The sequence below is a fragment of the Desmodus rotundus genome, chromosome 11, assembly GCF_022682495.2.
Source record: "Desmodus rotundus isolate HL8 chromosome 11, HLdesRot8A.1, whole genome shotgun sequence".
Taxonomy (NCBI): Eukaryota; Metazoa; Chordata; class Mammalia; order Chiroptera; family Phyllostomidae; genus Desmodus; species Desmodus rotundus.
This window is the reverse complement of record NC_071397.1, coordinates 58,704,173-58,727,511: the sequence shown is the minus strand read 5'-3', so window position 1 is coordinate 58,727,511 and position 23,339 is coordinate 58,704,173. Positions and strand designations below refer to the sequence as shown.

General features: G+C 42.9%; 1 protein-coding gene across 1 annotated transcript in view; it reads left to right on the top strand.

The window, feature by feature from the left end:
* The window catches only part of PREP (prolyl endopeptidase), a 105,054-nt gene that overhangs the window by 50,372 nt on the left and 31,343 nt on the right, over window positions 1–23,339 (top strand). Inside the window, exons 8-10 of the mRNA XM_024551771.3 lie at window positions 4,905–5,096; window positions 8,383–8,580; window positions 14,224–14,327. Coding sequence (XP_024407539.2) covers window positions 4,905–5,096; window positions 8,383–8,580; window positions 14,224–14,327 — 494 coding nt within the window. The remainder of the gene's footprint in view (window positions 1–4,904; window positions 5,097–8,382; window positions 8,581–14,223; window positions 14,328–23,339) is intronic.

Here is a 23,339-nt window from a genome sequence, read left to right as displayed (position 1 = left end):
AGCCACCTGCCCTAATCTGAATGAATTTATGACTTTGTAGTATCTGTTTATGACTAGGTTAATGCTTCCAAATTTGGTTGCAGATAAGACCACAAATTTTTGGATTTTCTTGTGTTCCCTGGAACTCGGTTATTTAAAACGCGCGTGCCGCATCTTCAGGCTCGCTGGGTCACACCGAGGTCCTGAAGGAAGTCTGCCCTGTGTTTGGGCTGTGGTGGGTATGTCAGTGGCTTTTTTGCAGAGGTGAAAAGGGTCGTAATAAATACCACTGCAGTGACTACAAGACCTTTTCAAGCAGAAGCCCTAAGGTGGTTTCTTTGAGGAGTAAAGGTTTCACATTACAAAGCGTTTTCTTGTCAGAGACATTTAAGGAATCTGGCATTTCCCTGAACCAAGATTCTGTGTCTACAGAAGTCATAGTCCAGAAAATTAGGTTTTATCATTCTTATTATACAATCAAATATGCTTTTCTGAGTGTCTACAGGTTTCGCACTGCCAGCTAGTTTTTTACTTATTCTTATAAGTGGTAGTGTTAGGTTTTTTTCCTTTTAAAGCATTGTTTTATGTAAATAAAGATGCGAATTACCGTTGAGTGGTCACCTGCTTCACAGGTTAGCAGTTTGTCACTGAAAGTAAAATTGTAACTTTCATGCAGAGCTTAACTTTCTTTGAAAATTAATTGTATGGACTTCTCTTTGAGGGAGTTTGTCAGATTATATATTCTGAATAGCCTTCCAATTGAAAAACTAAAATGTAAAAACTTTATAAAGCATCTTTCTAAGTATATTGCTAACCTGGCACAAAAGAAGAGAAACCTTAGAGGCCAAAGACAAAATGAAAGCAGGAATCCTGGATTGTCCCTGGATGTTTGTGCTGGGCCCTGGAGGCTGAGCTTCCCTCTCTTGACCACCTGTGGCAAGAGGGGTGGTAGATAAAGCCTCTGGTTCTCCATGGCAGAGAGTCTAATGAGGGGGACACCCTCAGCATAAGAGTGACTGAGAAATAAACCTGTGGGAAGTAGAGCTGGGGAGTGAGGGGAGGGAGCGTATGGGAAGGAAACCTGCCTGTCACTAGTGAAGGGGAAGGGTAGGCAGGATGTTGGTTCTCCTAAAACAGGAGAAAGGCTGACCTCCGCGTGGTTCACATTGTCTTCATTGTCTTTATGAGGTCCAGAGATCCCCATACCAGGAATTTAAAGTGCACCCAGTTTCGTTGCCTCCCAAGAGGCAAACAGTGGGCAAATACAAATCTTCTCTGAACAGTGCCACTTCTACTCATGTTTCTAAGAATTCCCACAGATAACGTTTCAAATCAGTTCACAGTCAAAAATCATAAAGCCAATGAAGAAATTCGCCAGCATGAGGAATAGAGCCAGCAGGAATACCGGTATGGAATTACCAGATTCCTACTGCAAAACGAGTGCATTACATATACGTTTTAAAATAAACTATTAATGTGATGTAGCTCTTACAAAAAAAATAAAAATAAATAAACGAGAAGCTTGGCAGCAAAACAAGAAACAAGATAGTGTAAAAAATGACCAAACTGATTTGGAAGAGGACTAAGTATAACTTCTGCAAATAAAGTTATGATTATTAACATTAAAAAAACAGTTATTAGGTTAAAGACTAGATTAAACCGCTGAAGAGGGAACTAATCAAATAAAATACAAATGTAAAGAAATTGGCTAGAATGTCGCCCACCAACAGGTAGGAAGCATATGGGTAGTTAAGAGACATGGAAAAGAGCAAAGCTTTTTAGAAATTTAAGCCACATGATTGGGACTGACCAGTCTGTAGAGGACGACGGGCCCCAGTTGTCATTATGAAAATGATGTGGCGTCTTAATCTCAAAATAGGCTTTAAATTAAAAAAGCATTACTAGAGATAAAAGTTCATAACCAGAAAAGGCTCACTTCAGTTCTTATTTAAGTACAATAATTCTGTCTTTGTGTACATCTAGCTGTGTGCATGATTTCAACATACAGAGGGCAAAAACGAATAGAAATCCAAGTAAAAATAGATAAATCTGCAATTATAGAGGAACATTTTAACATCTTTTCTGGAACTGATAGGGGGAAAAATGGCCCCCTAGATCAATTAAATACATAGATTTGAAAAATATGATTAACAAATTATTCACTGTATTTTTCAGACTATAAGACCCCCCCCTAAATTTGGGAGGAAAATGGGGGTATGTCTTACAGTCCGAATGTAGCTTACCTGGCTTCCGGGGGGGGGCGGTGGAGCAGGGTTTTTCCCCCCATTTTCCTCTTCTAAAACCTAGGTGCATCTTAGAGTCCAAAAAATACATTAATAGCTATATTTAGTATATCACACCAAAAGGCTGCAAAATACATTCTTTTTACTTACACACAGAAACACTTAAGAAAAAAACAGGCCATAAAGCTTTTCGGAGCTAATTTTAAAAGATTGAAACCATACAGAGTGTGCTGCTTGAGCACAGTGGGATTTAACCAAAAGTCAGTAACGGTCACCAGAGGTTGAAGATCCCATAAACATCCTATCGAGTGAAAGACGTCAGGTACAAAAGAACACACGTTGTATGGTTTCCTTGTATGTGAAGTTCAAAAATAAGGTAAGATTTGGCAATAGTGTCTAAGGATGTATTTTAAGGCAGAAAAAGAACAAAGGACAGTAAGATGGCCATAAAATCCGGGATGGTAATTACCTTCAGGAGAGGCGGGGGCTTCTTCAGAACGTCACAGTGCAAGAAGTTCCTTCTCATTCTGTTGTCAAAACTGGATTGGTTATCCTAGGTGCCTGTTCTGTATCTCTGGACTTTAGAATAATCTTGTCAAATTCCGTAAAAATCTCATTTGGATTTTGATTGCAACTGTGTTAAATTTGTAGATTTTCCCTGGGATTATTTGCATCTTTGAAATATTGAGTCTTCCCTTCTAGGGTTATGGTAGTGTTTCCAGTTATTCAGGTGTTGTTTGTTTTGTTGTTATTTTTAAGAATCCTTAGAAGGTTCTTGTTTTAAATCCTTAGAAGAATTTTAAAGCTTTCCTCATATAGATCCCACATTTCATGTTAAGTGCATTCCTAAATATTTAATGAATTTTGCTTCTGGTGTAAATGAGCCCTTCCCCTGCCCCACCATATTTTCTAACTGGTTATTGCTAGCATGTAGGAAAGCTATAGATTTTTTTTAAAACTGCTTATCTTATTATTAGCTTTAATTTCAGTTGTTTACTTTAAAATATTTGCTGAGGTTTTCTTGTGGAATAGGTATTAGTAGTCACTTCATGATAATTTTTTCATCTGTTCACTGGTTCTAGTTTACAGTTGAGAAAACGGGGCTTGTCTAGGGCTACAGAGATTGCTCAGGTCACACACCGGAGTAGTGTTGGAGCTGATGTTTCAATCCAACTGGTGTGAGCAAAAAACTGTTTTTTTTACCATGGGATTATATTTTTCTTGATAAATTTAATTCCATAATCAATTACATGTAAAGATATTATCTATGGAGATGAGTGAGATAATTAATATAAAACTGCCTTGAACGATTCAGGAATATAAATGAACTATCCAAATTAATGTAGCAATTTCACTGTGAAATTGAAGCTAGGAGATGGATTGGAGAAGAGCTATCATCTGGCATTGCCTTCCAGTTCTTTAGAAGTCATGGAAGTTTTTGTTTATAAAACTTTTGAGATGTAGTCTGAACATCCGTGTCTGATACGCTGTGAAACAGGTGTCTTCCCAGTGGCGTCTTTTTTAATGTTAAAAGCGGCATTTGGTGAGCCATTTAAACGGTGATGACAGTGAGCCACGTGTAAGATTTTTTTAGTAATGTCCATCTCCAGACTAGATCTCAGCACCAAAGGGCTGGAAAGTTGTTCCTTCTTTTGTTCAACCCCAATTTTATTTTGCACCTTTGAAGTACCTGCTACTGTATTTAGGTGCTGAGTATTAAATAATGAATAGAAAAGACAAATTTTAAACAAGAAATGAGTATATATCTTGAGAGAAGTGCTATGAAGCATTGGACTGGGCCCTGGAGAGTGGGCCAGGCAGAGGGAGCGCCCCGCCACGAGGTCCTGAAGTATGTTTTAAGGAGCTTAGCAAAGGCAAGTGGTGCTGGAGAACAGAGGTGCAGCATAAGTCGGAGCAAGCTGAGGTTGGCTAAGTGGGCAAGACTAAAACGTGCCAGACCAGGGAGACCACAAAAAGGAAATCGGATTTTGTTCAAGAGTAATGGGGACGTTTTTAAGAAGGGCACCAACAAGGACCGATTCAGGATATTACGGGTTTGCGGTGGCCATTATATTGAAAAGATCCAGAGTGGCTGTGGAAAGACCGGACTTGAGGCTGCCAACCAGGGCAGGCTAATTCTTTGTTGTAGCAGCTGTCCTGTGTGCTGAAGCGCATTTAGCATTCTCTCTGGCCTTCACACTGTAGATTCTAATAGTAGCCTTCCTCTCACCTTCCAAGCTGTGACAACGAAAATGTCTGCAGACATTTCCAAATGTCCCCTAGAGTGGGATCATCCCCGGTTGAGAGCTACTGGCAGAGGCCCAGAGGGAAGTGATGAAGATTCGGAATGGTGTGGTGGCAGAAGAGGTAGAGAGAGGTGCGCAGATCTGGGGTCACTCTGAGGGAGAAGAGGATTTACCAGATCACGTGGCACAGTGGGCCGAGAGGAGAGGTCCTTCACTCTCCCTCATTGCCAGGTTTTTCAGGAAAAAAAGGTTCTTCACAGGTTTTAGAACCTTAAAATTTACCCACACTTGTCCTCTTTCTAAAACCTTACATTGTCCATATATTGTGTCCACTTTGTATTCTGTAAACAGGCAAGACCTGCCCTCCCTTCCCTACACACAAACCACACAGTTTCACATGCTGTGGAGGTGACAGGGATGCTTGCTCTCTCCCCAGGAATCCTGAAGTGGGTAAAACTGATTGACAACTTTGAAGGGGAATATGACTACGTGACCAATGAGGGGACAGTGTTCACGTTCAAGACAAATCGCCATTCTCCCAACTACCGCGTGATCAACATCGACTTCACAGATCCCGAGGAGTCGAAATGGAAAGTGCTTGTTCCTGAGCATGAGAAAGATGTCTTAGGTAAGACTGCGTGCTGCTGGAAACTGTGCTGTTGTTTTCGTGAGAATGTCAGCAAATGGGTGCATCTCTCATTCTCCGGTGACCGATGACAAGGTAAAGAACCTTCGACCTCTTGATTTTGGGGCATGAAGCATCCGAACAATTCAACCAGGTATGTACTGTATGACATCTTTTCAGTTACTGCAGTATTATGCAGCAGCTTTGTAATAACTGTGAAGGTATGAATCCAAACTTGCAAAGGTGGTGCTCTTTTAAAAAAAGCAGTTGTCTTTGCGTAGTTATTGTTTGATAATAGTCACACATTTAATTTTTTAAACCATTTGGATTCCAAAGCCTTAGCTTTTAGCTTTTGAATAACCTACGGCTGTATTATACCAATTGTAGGTTAAAGAGTGGATTTATAGTCCTTTTAGTAGAAAGAGAACAGACTAATGTCAGATTTAGCTGAAATGCATTGCAGTTGCTGCTATGTGCACTGAGCCCCATTAACCTCTTGAGACTCTCACCTCTGCATCAGTCATTTCAGGGTGCCTTTAAGTTCCCTTTCATTCATTTTCTCTGATTTTCCAAAAATGGCATGCTGCTTTATATCCTGGAAGCTGCATTTGATTAGAATAAGACTCACTCATTTCACTACAGTTTTTTACACAAAAGGAGAATCCATTTATCTTCAAGCCAGTGAAGAGTTTACTAGTTGGAGGTGAACTTCTGCTAATGGGTTCAGTAGGGATAAAAGCTAGGGCCATCCCCAAATGGGAAGCTGTAAGGTAAATAATTAGGAAAATAAATCCTCTTGAGATCTGCAAAGGCGCCCTGTCTCTGATGAAACAGTCCTTCCATGTGTTTCTCATTGAGGTAAACGCATAGCTGCCGGAGTCTAACAGACCCATGTTCACACGGCCTGAAAAAGTAAGGGGCTCTTTCCCCCCTGGCTCAGGGCAGTGTGCTCTGGGCCTGGCAGGTATGTAAAGCAGGTGTGCAAAGCTGTAAAGTAGTGGGTAGGGGGAAAGGTGTGCAGATGGTCATACCGACTGTCTCAGGGAGGGCCGCCCGTGGTCTCCTTCTGGGCCCTTCCTTCTGCATGTATCTTGGCCCAGGAGGAAGCACTACTCTGGTCTGTCCTTGAGGTTCTCCCCCACTCCTGGGTATCTGTCTGTGCCCTTCAGCCCTCTTCTGCACTGAGGTCTCCACAGCCCTCCAGGCAGTTCTGTTGTACAGAACCAAGACGACCTCATGCTTGCTCCTTTCTGCAAAACCAACATCTGCGCCTCCAGGACAGCAGCCTGTCCATGCTCTTCCCTGAAGCATTCAGTCCACCCTTCTCCTCCTGCCTTCTAGATGCCCCAGTCCCAGTCCCTTCCGCCTCTCAGGTTTGGATTAGGCACCAGTCTTCTGTCCCTCAGGCTGCTTCTCCCAGCAGGAACGGAGCTGTCAGCATGACTGGGCTCTTTCCAAGGAAATTCCTCCCCTTGTCTCTTCAGAATCTTCTGTCCACTCTCTGCCCTCATTTATATTTGGGTGATGGGTCCATGGGTCAGGGATCAGGGTTCTGGCCATTTCCTTTAATATCTTCATGTGAGGATCAGGTTTGTAGTGAGTTTGGTAGCTTGTGGCCAAATTGAGACAGACAGACTGGCCCCCCCAAGGGTGATAATAGCTGGGCACTAGTGAGTGCTTCCTCAGTGCCACATGACTTGACCTCATGTTGGCAGGTCCAAGTGAGACTTTGGTAGCATAAGTCTTCACGTTGGGTGTCCTGGCTGTTTTTCAAGTGCAAGTCAGGTTGGATCAGTGATTGTCGAATAGGGTGCTATCAGAAACATAACTTTCCCAAGGCATGTAACTTTTCTGCCCTTTAAAGCCACAAAAATGGTTTGACCATGCCTTAAGGTGACATCCCCTTTCACTTGTAGATCTAATGAAATGCAAATCACTGCTTAGAGATTTGGTGCAGTGATATATTTTTATAACCTTCCTTCTGGAAGATTATAAGCTCTTCAGACTGGAAAGGGGAAACCTTCAATATTCCTTAGAGCTCATCAGTTCAAAGAGAAGCCCAGTTGAATTTGCTATATATCATTCGCACAGAATGCCCTGTTGAGAATAAAAACTAGAGATGACTCATAAAGTACAGCTGTAAAGTCAGAGCGCTTATTAATGACACTCTACAAATCACCTTGCACTTTTCTCATTCACTGTTTTATAATTCTGATGCACTTGTAGTTAACACAGATTAATTATTCTTTGACAGAAATAATTTACTTCTGTTTTCCCCCCATACTTTCTTTAAAACTTTAAGGCCACATGAAATATATTATTCGATTGAGGCACTTTTTAAAGTAAAATTGTATTGGAGAATGAGCAAATGACTTTCAGCTGTAGAAGTTCTTTATGCCTTCACTTTTGAGGGACAGTTTGCTGTGGTAATCTAAACAACCCAACGAGGTCGAAGCCTCTGGGGATCCTCCCATCTCCCTCTGACAGATAGATGCCTTGCTCGTGATGAAAATTGATAATGTTTTAAACATGAACTATTAGTTGCGTGGGTTTTAAAAAATAAGCAGTGTCCAGGATCCCACAACCACACTTCCCACCATGAAACCCAAGAGAAGCTTGTCCACATGTTTGAGCTGTTAGCTGCAGCCCTGTCCCTGCTTCCATTCACACCAGCATCTCTCGCTTCGGAAGGCCTGGCCTTACCTCAGGCCAGTCTTTGTCCAGAAAGAAGTGGATCGTGTTCTGTGTCTGCCCTTCTGTTTCCTCCTTCCCCCTTCCCCTTGCCCAGCCCCACTCTCCCAGCTCTGCCAGAGGACAGCACCATTACTGAAGCTGCAACCCTGGGAGTTCAGGAGGGTGCATCTCTTTCCCTTACTTTCCATTTCCCCATTTCCCCAAGTCCTGGGCATTCTTCTTGAGAAACAACTTTCATTTATTTTCTTAGGTCTCTAGACTTGATCCCTACCTGGTTTGGTTTGACTGGCTTATGTCTCCTGTGGCATGACACTGAACCCAAAATAGATAGGCAGGGCAATTGATCATACTCACTTTATCTCTATAATCAAAAGCTCTTGGCCCAAGGTGGAAAATATTTGTTTCCTCTAGACATAACAGTGATAACCATTTATTAAAGGAATATGCTGGAAAGGAGACGAACGATTGAAAGCATTTTTAAGTCACTTTGCGGCCTCATTGCTGTGGAGCACAGTGGAGAGCTCCAGGTGACATCAGTGTGCTTTCCATTCCTTTTCAGAACGACATTGGCCTTGATCTGTTATTATCTTTTCAGAATGGGTAGCCTGCGTCAGGTCTAACTTTTTGGTGTTGTGCTACCTCCATGACGTGAAGAACACTCTGCAGCTTCACGACCTGGGCACGGGTGCTCTCCTGAAGACCTTCCCACTCGAGGTCGGCAGCATTGTGGGGTACAGCGGTCAGAAGAAGGACACTGAAATCTTTTATCAGTTTACTTCCTTCTTATCTCCAGGTGAGAGTCCAGTGTGGTTCAGTTTAAAAATCAGACTAGTTCCGGCCGGTGCCTTCAGTTGATTCGAGCACCGTCCCGTGCACCAAGGGGTTGAGGGTTGGATCCCTGGTCGGGGCGCTTACCTAGGTGGTGGATTTGATCCCTGGTTGAGACGCGTGCGGGGGACAATCAATTGATGTTTCTCTCCCTCACCCCTCTCCCCTTCCTTCTTTCTCTCCCTTCCTCTCTCTGTAAAATCAATGAACATATCCTCAGGAGAGGATTAAACAACGAAAAAAAATCAGACTAATGTTTGGGTTTCTTTTGGGAAATGGGAGTATAATGCTATGTTGTTGAAAATCACATATGCTCTATTACGGCCAAATCACTTAATGGAAATAAGACAGTAAAACAGATGCTCAGGAAAAAGGGACATGCAGCCGCCGAAAGTGCACTGTCATCAGTCTTGTATCCTGAGCCTGTGCTCTGGGGACAGGACCCACTGTTGTTCTAGATTGGTTTAAAAAATTAATACGAACAGGTGCGACCATAGATTCACCTTGGTTTACATGTACCAGGCCACACGTGGTACAGACATAAAAGCTGAAAATAAACATCAGGAGTCACATCTGACAGTAAAAATTGTTTTCTAGAACAAACAGAATAAATTCTGCAGTTTTAAGTTGGTCATGCTCACTTTGCTTTGTTCCTCCCCCCACACACACACTTGGCTACACCGTTCTGTTAAAGCTGAAACATGCACCTACTGTGATCCGTCGCAGGCGCCTGGTTCAGCCGGTAGTTTGCACTTGCCCGGGCAGACCCTATCCTAAAACCCCTTTGGCTGAAAAAAAATTTCTGCACATTTTCTTGTTTGATTTTCAAGTTCCTCCATAGCCCTTTTTGTCGTACCCATTTTTGTTTCAATAGTTTGGTCCTTGGCAAATAAAGCAGACCTTGGGGAGAGCTGGGCAGGACTGAAGTAGCTCCGTCTTCTTCCTGGGGTGTGGCCAGATGACAGTGATGTCCCGTCTGCACTCTGTGTGTGTGCCTCGGAGTCACAGGGCAAGCCATGCACAGGCATCTGATCACCTGACAGGTTGCCATCAGGGATGCTGAAACCAGGAGAGTGCTCTCTGAGTCGGTCTGGTGACGTGCCTGGGATGCACAGCAGGCTTTACCTTCCCCAGTGCCTTTCAGAGGAGCTGGCAGGCTAGGAAAAGTGCCTACCACGTGTGGAAACCCAGCCAGGAGCCAGGGACTGACAGGCTAAGAACCCCACGCCGGGGAGTCCTGAGCCTCACCTGTCTCCCGCAGGGACTGGGGTGCAGCGGCAGCCAGTGGACAGGAACCAGGAAAAGCCAGCTTCCTCCAGACAGTCCCACCCACTGCGGTAACGTCCATAGTTTAGTTGCTCCGGTTACATTGGTTCTAGAAATTTTACACCAGAAAATCTCATGGCTCAAACAATTGAAATGGATAAAGGACAATGTGAAGAACAGAGGAGGGGGTGACTCACCTGCTCTTAATAAAAGCCAGGGTCACCGAAGGCCTGTAAACCTCCTTGGGTGACCCCATGTGGTCCATTTATTTCAGGAACAAGCTCATCATTACCTGGATAAGAAAGGACTCATTGTCCCAGTGTAAAGTGGTGGGTTGTGTGCCAAGCAATGAAATGTTACCCGTGACTGTGGCTGTGAAGTTTGAAAAGGGAAGTGTGTTCTTAGTTCTGCACCGCCAGGCTGCTGCTGAACAAGCTTTAATTTGTTACCATAATGCTTTGTTCTTTCCTTCGTCTGTTCTTCTTCAGTTTGCATCTATCTTTGTTTTTTCTCTCTTTGATGCAATTCGACACCTAAATCAGAGAACAGGATTTCCAGACCCAGGCCTTTTGGTCCAAGTATAAAAATGGTCATCAGATAATTAAACTAGGTCCCTTGAAAGCAGGGACTGTCAGCATGTGTGTGTGTATCCGTACACATGCATACCACCTTAAAGGCAGTCTCGCCCTGGTCTCTAAAGGTTAGCTGTCCACTGCTGCAGTAAACAACAGAGATACAAAATTATAAGGAAAGCCCCAGGGCCAAAAATAACTGCAGCTCCAGCTGCTGCGGACATGTGATACATCTGGCAGGTTTACACCACAGCTGACATTTGTCCCCGTAGAGGTACATAATTAAGATGTGCTTTGAGCCCAAGCCACTTAGGACTTTTGTACCTCGAGTCACACAAAATGCCCTGGGAGAGAACGGGCAGCCAGGGCAGTTTGCAGCGCAATGCTCTCACTCCCTGCGGCTCCAACTACTTAGTGGTTGAGCCAATTAATTCCGTACTCAGGAAACCTTGGAGGGTTGTCTAAGGTTAGCTCCAGACAGACTTGCAGTGGTCATAATCTAGTACAGCAGCCCCAGGCGCGTGGCTCTGGGAAATAGTGGTGAAAAACTAATCTTCCCAAGCTGCTTGAAAAAGGCAAAAAAAAAAAACCCTTTTCAGACTATTTTTTAGAGCAGATTTAGGTTCACAGCAGAATTAAAGGCTAGGTAGAGAGGTTTCTCTTACAACCCCTGCTGCCACACGTGCATAGGCTCCTCCACTGTCAAGGCTACGCCCTTCCAGAGTGTTACAGTTGTTACAACCAGGGAACCAACATTGACCCAGCAGCGTCACCCAAAGTCCGTAATTTACCTTAGGGTTCATTCATGGTGATACACATTCTGTGAGTTTGGATAAATGTATGCGGCCTTGTATCCATCACCCCAGTGTCCCACAGAATATTTCACTGCGCTGAAAATTCTGTGCCCTGCTTTTTTACCCCTCCCCCCATCTCCCAACCCCTGGCAACCACTAATTTTCTTAAAAATTTTCTCCATAGTTTTTTCTTTCTCAGAATGTCATATAGTTCAAATCATACAGAATGTAGTCGTTTAAGATTGGCTTCTTTCTCTTAAGAATACACATTTGAGGTTACTTTATGTTCTTTCATCTCTCGATAGCCCATTTCCTTTTAGCACTGGGTAATATTCCATCGTCTAGACGCAGCACTGTTTATTTACACGTTCACCTACTGAGGACGTCGCAGTTGCTCCTGAGTTTGGGCATTCATGAGCAAAGATACTGTAAACATCCATGAGGAGGTTTTTGTGGGGACGTGAATAAGTTTTTGACTCCTTTTGGTAAATACCAAGGAGCACAAACATTTTTAAGAGACTTGTTTTAGTGTTTGGTTTTTTTCTTTTAAAACCATTAAAACTCAACCTAGAATCAGATAAAGCAGTATGTACATGGGTCATCTTTTGCAAAGTTCTCTTGCCTTTTCTTTGCATATGTAGTGTTTCACATCCCTCCGATACTTCTTTCACAGTTTCTCCTACAGTGACCATCCTCCTAAGTCCCATTCTTTTAGCTCCTTGCATTTATTTTGGATTATAGCAGGAACATCCCAGCTGATCATCCCTAACTCTTTCCTGTTGCTAGAATAACCTTATTAAAGCAGTTATTTTCGTCAGAGACCTGCCTCCTAACTCCAGACACCTTAAGGGACTTCGGTGATCCAATTCTCTCTTTCATCCTTAAGTTTTGACATTGATTTCCTAGAGGTCACCTAACCAGTCCTCCCTGGCTCATGATTCTAGGATGTTTTCTCCAAACTACCCCTTCCTTTGTACTTAAGGAGCCAAATCAGGACACAAACCATCGTTGCATTATAAGGATTCACGTTACAATGTGAATGTGTGACGGCTAATCCAGCCTAACCCAGATGGATCTGTGAATAGGAAGTATTGATCACATATATTAGGCAGATCTACCTTCAGGGTTAACCCAGCCTCCTCCAAAAGGACAGAAGAGTAGAGGTCAGGCAGTAGCCAGCCCCTGTGGTGTATATACTTCATTCTGCTGTTAGGGGATTTATGTCTCAGTTTTTTTCTAGATAAACCAGCATTTAGAGTGTGTTTCCTATTCGTTGTCTTTCTCTAGGGATTTCGCATTCTAGGACTTCGATGCCTTGTCTGACTGAGCTCACTGACCCAGCGGTGGTCAGAGCGGGGAGCCCTGGTCCCAGGCCCTGTGAGGGTCCCTGTTCTGGAGGCAGCAGTGGTGCCGGGGTGAGGCAGGTGCTCGGACAGCACGTGCTTGGTCTGCTGTCTCTGTTCTTAACTATTTGGTTGGAGAGGGTTTCTCTCTTCAGAGATTCAGATTTGTTTTTTATTTTGTGGAAGGGGGCAGGTACTGATCAAGAAGCTTTTCAAAACTTCACTTATATCCGAAGATAGCCTTTGGCCTCAAATCACATTCATCTACAAAAGTTCACCGTACGCCCAGAGTGTAGTTTGGAAACAGTGAAGAGAGACTTTACGTGTAGGTTCGGTGAAGAAAGCCAGTACTACAGTCACGTTACAAATCTCCCCACCGTCAGTGTCAACCATACGCCCTGTTACAGTACCTGGAAATAATTTGTTAGTGTGACAGTTAAGATAATGTTCTTGGGGATTAGCAGTCCTGCTGTTAAGGAATCTAAATGTACTACTCTTTGCCAGCGGGCGGGGGCAGAGTATTGCTTCTCAACTGTTAGTGAAGAACACACACAGAGGCTCTGAGAGAAAAAACAAGCCACCATTTCAATACCAGATCAATCAAGTAACATGTGCCCTGTGGGACACGTGATTTCTGGCTTTCCAGCAAGTGTGGGGATCACTAAATTGATTTTTCACATCCTCAACAGCACATGTTTAAAGTATTACGTGGTAGGGCTGTTTGCACACCAGACACTCTGGATGACTAATTCTGTTTCATAAACCACAACAGTGTTGTTTTCAATAGTAGGACTCGTCTTACTTATTGTTCCCTGGATTTAGTTCTTAAATGTTGGAGTGTAGTAGCATTAACGTCAGGAAGTGGAATTTTAATTAGTGGTTAAGTAAGCTGGAAATCTTGGTACGCATTTATCCATTTCTGTTGTGCCGAATTACAGGGATAATCAAAATTTAAAAAGCAGTGCAGTGCCCTGACCCAGTGGCTCTGTTGGAGCATCGTCCCATACACCGAAAGGTCATGGGTTCAGTTCCTGGTCAGGGCATGTGCCTAGGTTGCAGGTTTGATCCTTGGTCAGGGTGCCTATGGGAGGCAACCAATCAATGATTCTCTCCCTCTCTCTTCTTCCTTCCTCCCTTCCTTCCTTCCTTCCTCTCCCTTCCTCTTTTTCTAAAATCAATAAACATATCCCAGGTAAGGATTTTTTAAAAAACAAGTAATTCAGAAATGGCTCCCTGAACATCTGTGGTCCCTGATGCTGCCCACTTGTGTCCGTGAAGGAGTGGCTGTTGGGTAGGTAGCAAGAGCTTCAGATTGCCATCAGGAGACCCCCTGACCACCTGTTGATTTGGGGCAGATCATTTGAGTTTTCTGTCTTAATTGACTCTCCGATAAAATGGCTCTGCTTGAAGTTTCCCACGTTTGTTGTTTTTTGGATTTTTTTTTTTTTTACCTGTACTTCTGAGTGACATGGAAAAGACCTGTGAAGTTTCCACAGTTGGGATTTTTACCTCTTCTCATACTCCCCAGTGCTCTGCTCTTGCTCCTTATGGCATCTGATTATGCTTGGTGATCCTTGCCCCCCTCGTATCTAGTGGATTCGTAGACTAAACTAAGACTTCCGCTTCCTTCTAGGCATCATTTATCACTGTGATCTTACCAAAGAGGAACTAGAGCCAAGAGTCTTCCGAGAGGTGACTGTGAAAGGAATCGATGCTTCCGATTACCAGACAGTCCAGGTATGGAGGAGTGTTTGCTCTTGATGATGTGAATTAGAAAAGCTGACTTTTAGGCAGGGCCATTCACATCCCAGCCTGTCGGAAGCTGTGGAGGCAGTCCATAGTAATGTGGATGGCAGATGTGTTTGGAGCTCCTGCTATTTCTGGGCATCGAGCCAGGCACAGCCCCCGCCCTCCCAGAGCTTACAAGTTCTCCCAGAGCCGCACTCTGACGAGGCTCCAGAGTCCCTTGTCTGGGGGATCTAACCTCAGTAGCTATCAAAGCAACACAGTTTGTCGGTATTAGTATGTTTGCTTGAAAGTGGATTGTGTTCTCGCTCAAGTCTTGTGGTGTCATAAATAACAACACAGATTTGCTCTATGTAAAGTATTTACTCAAGTGCAGTGAGTCAGTCTTTGCAGTCTGAAATTCATGTGTATTTCTGCCTGGCACAGAGTGGGCACTCCATGTAATGTTAGAAGGAATGCACCACAAGCTCAGTCTCTGGTCACCATCCTTTTAGGTTAAGAATCTCTGTTTTTATCTATCCAGCTCCCCAAAGGTACTGAGTTTCCCAGAAACTGAATCACTTATTGATCGATGGCATAGATTTTCTCTGATCCTTTGCAGTGAGAGGTAGCCTGTCAGGCACCAGGTGTTTATCAGGGTTCTCCCACCTGCAGGGGAGGACACAGGGACTACAAATTAGGAATTTAGGGATGAAGGAAGGAAGGTTAGAACAAAGAGCACGGGATGCTCCCAAGAATGCTTCTTTGAAACTAGGGCATTGTTTTATCTCGGTGAATTATTCTTCAGTCTAGAAATAGTCTAGATGGTGGGCTAGATCTCAATCATAAAAAAAATAAAGCTTTGCTTACAAAAAGCGATGGTGGGCTGGATCTGATTCCTAAAAAAAATAAAGCTTTTTTTTACAAAAGGTGATGGTGGGCTGGATCTGGCCCAGCTCTGCAGCTTGCCAGCCCCCTGATGTGTTTTGGGAGCTGGCAGACTGGCCTCCCGTTTTACTGGAGAACATCCACACCCATTTGTTTACGTAGTACCTGTGGCTGCTTTAGTGCTTTAGCTGGGTGGGTGCAACAGGGACTGCATGGCCCACAAAGCCTAAAATACTTAGTGTTTAGCCTTCCAAGAACACGTGTGTTGATCCCTGATCTATATTAACAGTATTTATGAACTCAGAATGTTCTCAGTAGCTGCCTAGGGCCTTTGTCATGAAGCTGTGTCGGGCCTGAAATATGTACAACCTTGTTGGGTGACATTGGGCAAGTCATTTAACCTTTCTGCCACAATTTTTTCGGCTGTAAAATAGAGATAGTATCTGTTTTGCAGGATGTGTATTAAGTGTCTGTCAAATAGAATATAATGAATGTGTTCCTGTCAGTATTGGCAATAAATATAACAGACTTTTAGTCTTCCGTATCTGTTTTGGCTTGTTTCTTCTTTCATTTTCAGGGTGAGCTATTGCCTGAAGAGAGATCCTGTGGGGGCCAGTAGCCCCTGTCTGGTACTTACGTGGTTCGTTAATTCAGCCTAGTTCCGCATCAGACTGTTGCAATCACTTTTAGGCTTTCATTCTTTGCTGTTTTCCCTTTTCTCCATGTGTACAAAATTTGCCTCTGTCAGCTGTAACATTCAGCCATCTCAGGGCCTTCTGGTCTTGCCTGAGCCTCCCCAGCCTCAGGGGTTTGGGTGGGTATGTCTGCAGTGGCCAGGATGTGCAGGCACAGGGACCATCCTGCCAGCAGTGGCCAGGATGCCCGGGCACAGGGACCGTCCTGCCAGCAGTGGCCAGGATGCCCGGGCACAGGGACCATCCCCTCTTCTGCCCTCACAGGTGCAGCCTTGACTGTGCAAGAATTGGGCTGAGTTGCCTACAAGAGACCCCTGTGTCTTGTCCTCCTCATCTCTACTACACAGTCCCTTAGGTTTATATTAAAAACTAACAAACAAAATTCTCTTCCATCTTCCCAAAGCCAGCACTGCCCAGGTGTACAGTGACCTCTGCAGTTTGGGGAAGAAGGGGGACCTGGAATAACAGCTGTCAGGGAGGCAGCTTCTCACAAGGAAGTAACTCTTCTCAATGAGGATACTTGCAACTGTTCCTCTTATCAAATAGCTGGGGGGGGGGGGGTCCTACTCTGGTAATACTAGTATTCTTTACAGGTAACACGCAAAGTAGACCCAGCTAATATGTATTGTTTGCTGTTGTAAATGAAAAGATAAAACTTTACAGCTGAGCACGTGCTTGTGTGGAGTGGAAGTCTCTCAGCCGAGTGCACAGCAGCCTGAGATTTCCAGGTTAAACTGGGGAGGAAACGTGCTTGGGAGATGCCCGTTGCCTGTGTCATCGGAAGTTCACTGAATTCCTTTGCCTGACTCTCTACTTCACAATGAAAACTCCCCTGACACTAAGCTACGCAAATACTTACAACCTTTTGTTTGTACTGTGGCAGTAGTGGGGAAAGAGATTCACAGTGAATATTTAAAGAGATGGTAACTGGGCAGAACCCCTTGGTTTACAGATCTCCCTGCTCTGCTCCTCATTTCCATGCTTTAGAAACCGGAGCCGTGCCTGTGGGCAGAGGAGCACCTCTGTCTGTAATGCCAGTGGAAGATTTCATATCTGTCGATTACACACATCGCATATTGCACTGAGTCATTAAAACAGGGTTCTCTCCTGTGTGAAGGTGCCTTTGAAGCGCACGGCGCCGTAGACTTGTTTCACGTAACACCCATTTTGCAGTGGCTGAGATTCAGGGGTGTGCAGCAGGGCTCGGACACGAAATGTGGGTGTCACAGATATGCTCCGTTTTGATTAGGCTGTCAGTGGTGTCGCCGCCAGTGACCGACCACTGTCAAAGGGGCCCTATATGGGATCTGTTCCTGAAGGGAGAGCATCCCGACGCTGTGTACTAGAAACAGTAACATTTTAGAAAATGGATATTCTCTTTTTGTTTTCAGTCACTTTAGGGTAATGCTGCTTTTGATTCCCCGTGACCCTGGTGTTTATATTCATTCCGTGTGTGGATTAAAAAGATGATCCCTGCACTGTTCGCCACTCCTTTTCACAGTGGGAGAGGCACCATTGTCGGAAGCAAATACTGCAGCCACAGATTACCCTGCACGGCTGGCCAGTGCAGTCTGTGGTGGTCACGACCGTGCACAGCTACCTGCTGGTGTAGCTGGTGAGCTAGACCAAGCCAAACAGAGAGAAGGGAGGGGTCAAAGGACCTGCAGATGCGTGAGCCACCAGGGGCTGTTCTTTGTGTGATCTGCACTCACTCAGGGCCCGGAGCGTCTGGAGAGGGAAGGGCTGGGGAAGGATATGGTATCGGATTTTGCTGACAGACGCGCAGAGCTGCTCCCTATATAGCCTTCATCCATTCCCAACCACAGCTGTGGGTAGAAAATCGATCTGTATCAGAATTATAATTTTGAAAGATCCTGGAACACTGTTCATTTTTCTTCCTGTCTGGGGTACGTTAGGAATTTACTTTTGGACAGGTTTATCCAATCTACAGTTGAGTAATCTTTTCTTTTTCCTTCTTTTATTGTGAATGACAGGATCACGTAATTTTGACTAGAACCTCTGTGCCCATGTCTTCAAAAAGAAGTTGAAATACTGGACATTAGAAATTACATTTGTTAACCAGGTTGGGTAATAAGTGACTTACCTGAAAAATCTGTCTACATTTATAATCAGCAATATGTTTTATTTTAAACAAAACTGAAGTAATAGGGAAATGTTAGTTAAATTTAGTTCATTGACACATATTTATGACATGACATTCCGTGCTGGGTGGTACCGTTTGAATACAGAGAAATTTCATACAGCCAATTTATATTAATTTATCTTAAGTTAATTCTGGAAATTTATAGTCAGACTGGAAATGTGAGACATAGAAATCTGAAAGGTCAGATACCCTAAGGGTGTTGCCACAGTGACGGAGGGAAAGCTGCAGGCTTCAGTCCCCCCTCAACTGGGGGAGCCCCACTGGCCGGGTCCTGGAGGAAGTCTTCACAGCAGAGATGGAAGCTGCACAAGGCTCTGGGTGCTTTCAAAGCTCCTCCTGACCCACCAAGACTCCTGAATGACTTTCTTACCACCCTTCATTCAGAGACTGGTTCTGCCTTTCATAGCAGTGTAAGCTCACAATTTCACAGTAAATTCAAGAAGAAAGGAATCATGCCCTCAGTCTCCTGTGCAACAGGGTTGACCTTGGCAGTTACCTCCATGGATGGAATAGTGTTTGTGCTGTGATTGAATGTGGCATGATGAAGAAATGTAGAGTAGCAAAAATGCAGCTTTTTGGTTTCTCAGTATCTCATTTTTGTTTATCCAGCTGAGAGATTGGCGTTTTTCCTCCTAACATGAAACAAAACTTACAGACCTGAAAAAGAACAGTGAACTAAGTATACTGTGAATAAACTCCATTAACAACAGTTTTCCACATTTTATGAAAGACAGTTTTTAGAAGGAAGAGCCAATTTAATGAGGCAAAGACAAACTTAAGTCAATATAGTACAAAATAATACCTTTGAAACACCAAGAACATCCCAAAGGTGGTTTGCTGTGTAGATGAACAGAAGTGTTAAAATTAGATGATTCTTTGGGTTTACCAAGATGCCTCAGGGTAGTAGGAGTGGAAATGTTTTTCCTTAACCTTGATGATAACTGATTTGTTATCGCTAGCTACAGGCTTTCCCATTCAGAGAGCACGGTCTCAGAACGTGATACTGTTCTGATGCTCATTAACTCTGAGCATCAGAGCTGAGCACATGGCACGTGGTTTTGAATGTTGACTCATCCACATCCTTGGTGAGCTTTTGAACTAGTGACAGTGTTTTCTCTAACACCATATTCTCAGAAATCTTCAAAACATGTTAGTGAAGAGTGAATGGGGGAAGATTTTCAAAAAGAACTTTTTGAGGGACACTGTGCTTACAATTAGAAAGCTGCTTTAAATTTAGCCAGTTCCTGAACTCTTGTCTTGACTTTAGCCGAAGTGTGATAGGAGTATAGGGGGTGATTTTGAGCATTAAACATAAGATGATCTCTGGCATTATGAGGAAGCCATGTAAGTTAGTGTCCAGCTGGCTCTTCAGATGTTTCATTCTGTGCTAGAGTATTCTTGCCTGGGATAATGAACTCTAACCACCCTCATGTATGTACCTACAAAGGAAATGGACACAGGCTGTCCTTCAGGCCCCTGCTTTCTGGAATGAAAGCATGGTATGAATCAGCCTTTCAGGAGGTGAGCAGGCCCCTAATTTCATAGCTGCCTCTCATGCTTTTCCCTCAGTGTACATTTTTTTGCCAATATGGTTTTGGGCTCTGGAAAGTCATATGCCTTCCAATTACATTGGTGTTCATCTAGCTGAGCCCTCTCATTTTACAAATGAGAAAATTAAAACTCAATCGATGTGTTTTAACAAAAGCCACACTGTTAATAATTGACTGAGCCAAGACAAAATGTAGAACTCCAAAGCTGTGCTAATCCTGCACATTTTGTTCTCAGGGTAAGTTATTTGCACTCTCTACAGCTCAGTTTTTTGGTTTGGACTTTTTTTCACCTCTAAAATGAACAAATTAGAATAAAAGGCCTCTAAATCCTTAAGATTCCTTACCTCTAAAATTATGTTTTGGAGATCCAAGATGGCAGAGTAGTAAGTGAAAACTACACTAACCTCCTCCCAGGACCAATCTGGAATTACAACTAAATTGTAGAAAAATTATCCCAAATAACTGACTGACCACTAGCTGGAGAGAAACCTTATAACCAAGGACAGACAGAAGAAACCACTTCACCACAACCAGACTGGTAGGGAGTGTGGAAGAGACATGAGAGGGCTGGCTGCGCTCCTATGGTGGCAGCTGAAGTTCCAGGGGGATATTTCAGCGGCTGGAGGGATCCACCTGAGAAGTGTGAGGTCTAAACTCCAAGCTGGGCTCCCCAGACTATAGCACCAAAGCCTGAAAGGAACCCAGATAACATCCAGCTGTGAAAAGCTGCATAGTTTCTGTCTCCCAGGGAGAGACAGTTGGAGACACAGAGAACCTCTTAAAGGTTCAAAATTAAAGGTTCAAAGCACAAAATTTCATTTGCAGCCAATTTCATTTACCCTGGGCTGTGGCAGAGGGAGGGCAGAATAGACTACAGATGCTTGAGGTGAGTCTGGGTTTGGTGGCTCTGGGGAGAGAACTGGAAGAACAGCCTCAAGGATCCCTTCACTGAGTCATTCCCCATACTGCAGAAGCCATCTTTCTCAGGCAGAGCACTCCTCTCCAAGTGACATCAGCCTGAGAAAAAGCAATAGCCCTGCCCACAGGAACTACTCTGCCTCACCCTGTGGTGCTTAAGACAGACTGCTAATTATAGCTTGAGGCTATATCACTGATTAGGTTAACATATAAGGTGGAAAATACAAAGAAGCAGCCAAAATGGGAAGACAAAGAAACCCCAAATGAAAGGACAAAAGAATTCTCCAGGAGAAGAACTAGATAAAATGGAGGTAAGCAATTTATCAGATAGAGAGTTTAGAGTAATGATTATAAGGATACTCAACAACATGAAAAAAGATATAGAAACCATAAAAAAGGACCAGTCAGAAATATCTGAAATTAATACACTGGAAGGAATAAACAGTAGGTTAGATGAAGCAGAGATTACATCAGTGATTTGGAAAACAAGGTAGAAAAAAACACCCAGGCAGAGCAGCAAAAAGAAAAAAGAATTTTTGAAAAATGAGGAAAGCTTAAGAAACATTTTGGACAACATGAAGCAGAACAACATCTGCATCATAGGAATACCAGAAGGAGAAGAGAGTGAACAAGGGATTGAGAACATATTTGAAGAAATAATGACTGAAAACTCCCCAAATTTGGTACAGGAAAAAGACGTACAAGTCCAGGAATCTCAGAGAGTCCCAAACAAGTTGGACTCAAAGAGGCCTACACCAAGACACATCATAATTGAAATGACGAAGTTTAAAGACAAGAAGAGAATCTTAAAAGCCACAAGAGAAAAGCAGGTAGTTACCTACAAGGGAGCAGTAATTAGACTCTCATCTGATTACCCAACAAGAACATTTTAGGCCTCAAGGGAGTGGAGTGAAGTATTCAAAGTGATAAAAAGCAAGGACCTACAACCAAGGCTACTCTACCCAGCAAGGCTATCATTTAAAATCAAAGGAGAAATAAGGATCTTCCAAGACAAGAAAAAGCTAAAGGAATTTGTTAGCACCAGACTACTACTACAACAAATGTTGAAGGGCTTGCTTGAAGAAGGAGGGGGAGGGGAAGGAGGAGGAGAAAAAGAGAAAGAAAAAAAAAAAAACAGAGGAAAACAGTCTGACATTAAAATGGCACTAGATATGTATCTATCAATAATCACTTTAAATGTAAATGGCTTAAATGCTCCAACCAAAGGACAGAGGGTAGCTGAATGGATAAGAACACAAGATCCATATATATGTTGCCTTCAAGAGATCCATCTCAGATCAAAAGATACACACAGACTAAAAAAGGGTTGGAAAACGATACTTCATGCAAATGGAAAAGAAAAAATCTGGATTAGCAGTACTTATATCTGCCAAAATAGACTTTAAAACCAAGGCTATAGTAAGAGACAAAGGATACTACATAATATAAAGGGACCAATCCCACAAGAGGATATAGCTCTAGTAAACATTTACACACCCAACATGGGAACACTTACATGCGTAAAGCAAGTCTTGATGGACATAAAGGGGTAGATCAACTGAAACACAGTCCTAGTAGCTTCACAATCCACAGATGGCTTCACAAGTGAATTTTACCAAACATTCGAAGAATAACTAACACCTTTCCTTCTCAAACAATTTCACAAAATTCAAGAGGAGGGAAGACTCCCAGACACATTATATGAGGCTAGTATTATCCTAATTCCAAAGCCAGATAAAGACTCTACAAAGAAATAAAATTATAGACTAATATCCCTGATGAACATAGACACTAAAATCCTCAAAAAATATTAGCTAACTGAATAAAGCAATGCATCAAAAAGATCATTCACCATGATCAAGTGGGATTTATTCCAGGAATGCAAAGTTGATACAACATTTGCAAACCAATAAGTGTGATTTACCACGTAAACAAAATGAAGGATAAAAACCACATGATTATATCAGTAGATGAAGAAAAAGCATTTGATAAAATCCAGCATGCATTTATGATAAAAACTCTCAACAAAGTGGTAAAAGAGGGAACATATCTAAACATATATTACATATATGACACACCCACTTCCAGCATCATACTCAATGGCAGAAACTACAAGTGTTCCCCTTAAGACTGGGAACAAGACAGGGATGCCCCCTTTTCACCTCTCTTATTCAACATAGTATTGGAAGTTCTTGCCATAGCAATCAGACAAGAAGAAATAAAAGGCATTCAGATTGTAAAGGAAGAAGTAAAACTGCCTTTATTTGCAGATGACATGATACTGTACAGAGAGAACCCCATTATTCCACCAAGGAACTACTAGAACTGATAAATGAATTCAGCAAAGTAGCAGGATACAAAGTTAATATCCAGAAATCAGTTGCATTTTTATTGCCAATAATGAACTAACAGAAGGGAAATTAATAAAACAATCCCATTCACAATTCCTTCAAAAAGAATAAAATACCTAGAAATAAACTTAACCAAGGATGTAAAAGACCTGTACTCAAAAAATTATAAGACACTGAAGAAAGAAATTAAAGAAGACACAATAAGTGGAAGCACATACCATATTTGTGGGTAGGAAGAATTAACATCATTAAAATGTCCATGCTACCCAAAGCGATCTATAGATTCAATGCAATTCCTATCAAGATTATAATGATGTATTTCAGAGAACTAGAACAAATATTTCAAAAATTTATGTGGAACCACAAAAGGCCCCACATAGCAACAGTGATACTGAGAAAGAAGAACAAAGCTGAAGGAATCACACTACCTAATATCATACTTTCCTATACAGCCATAG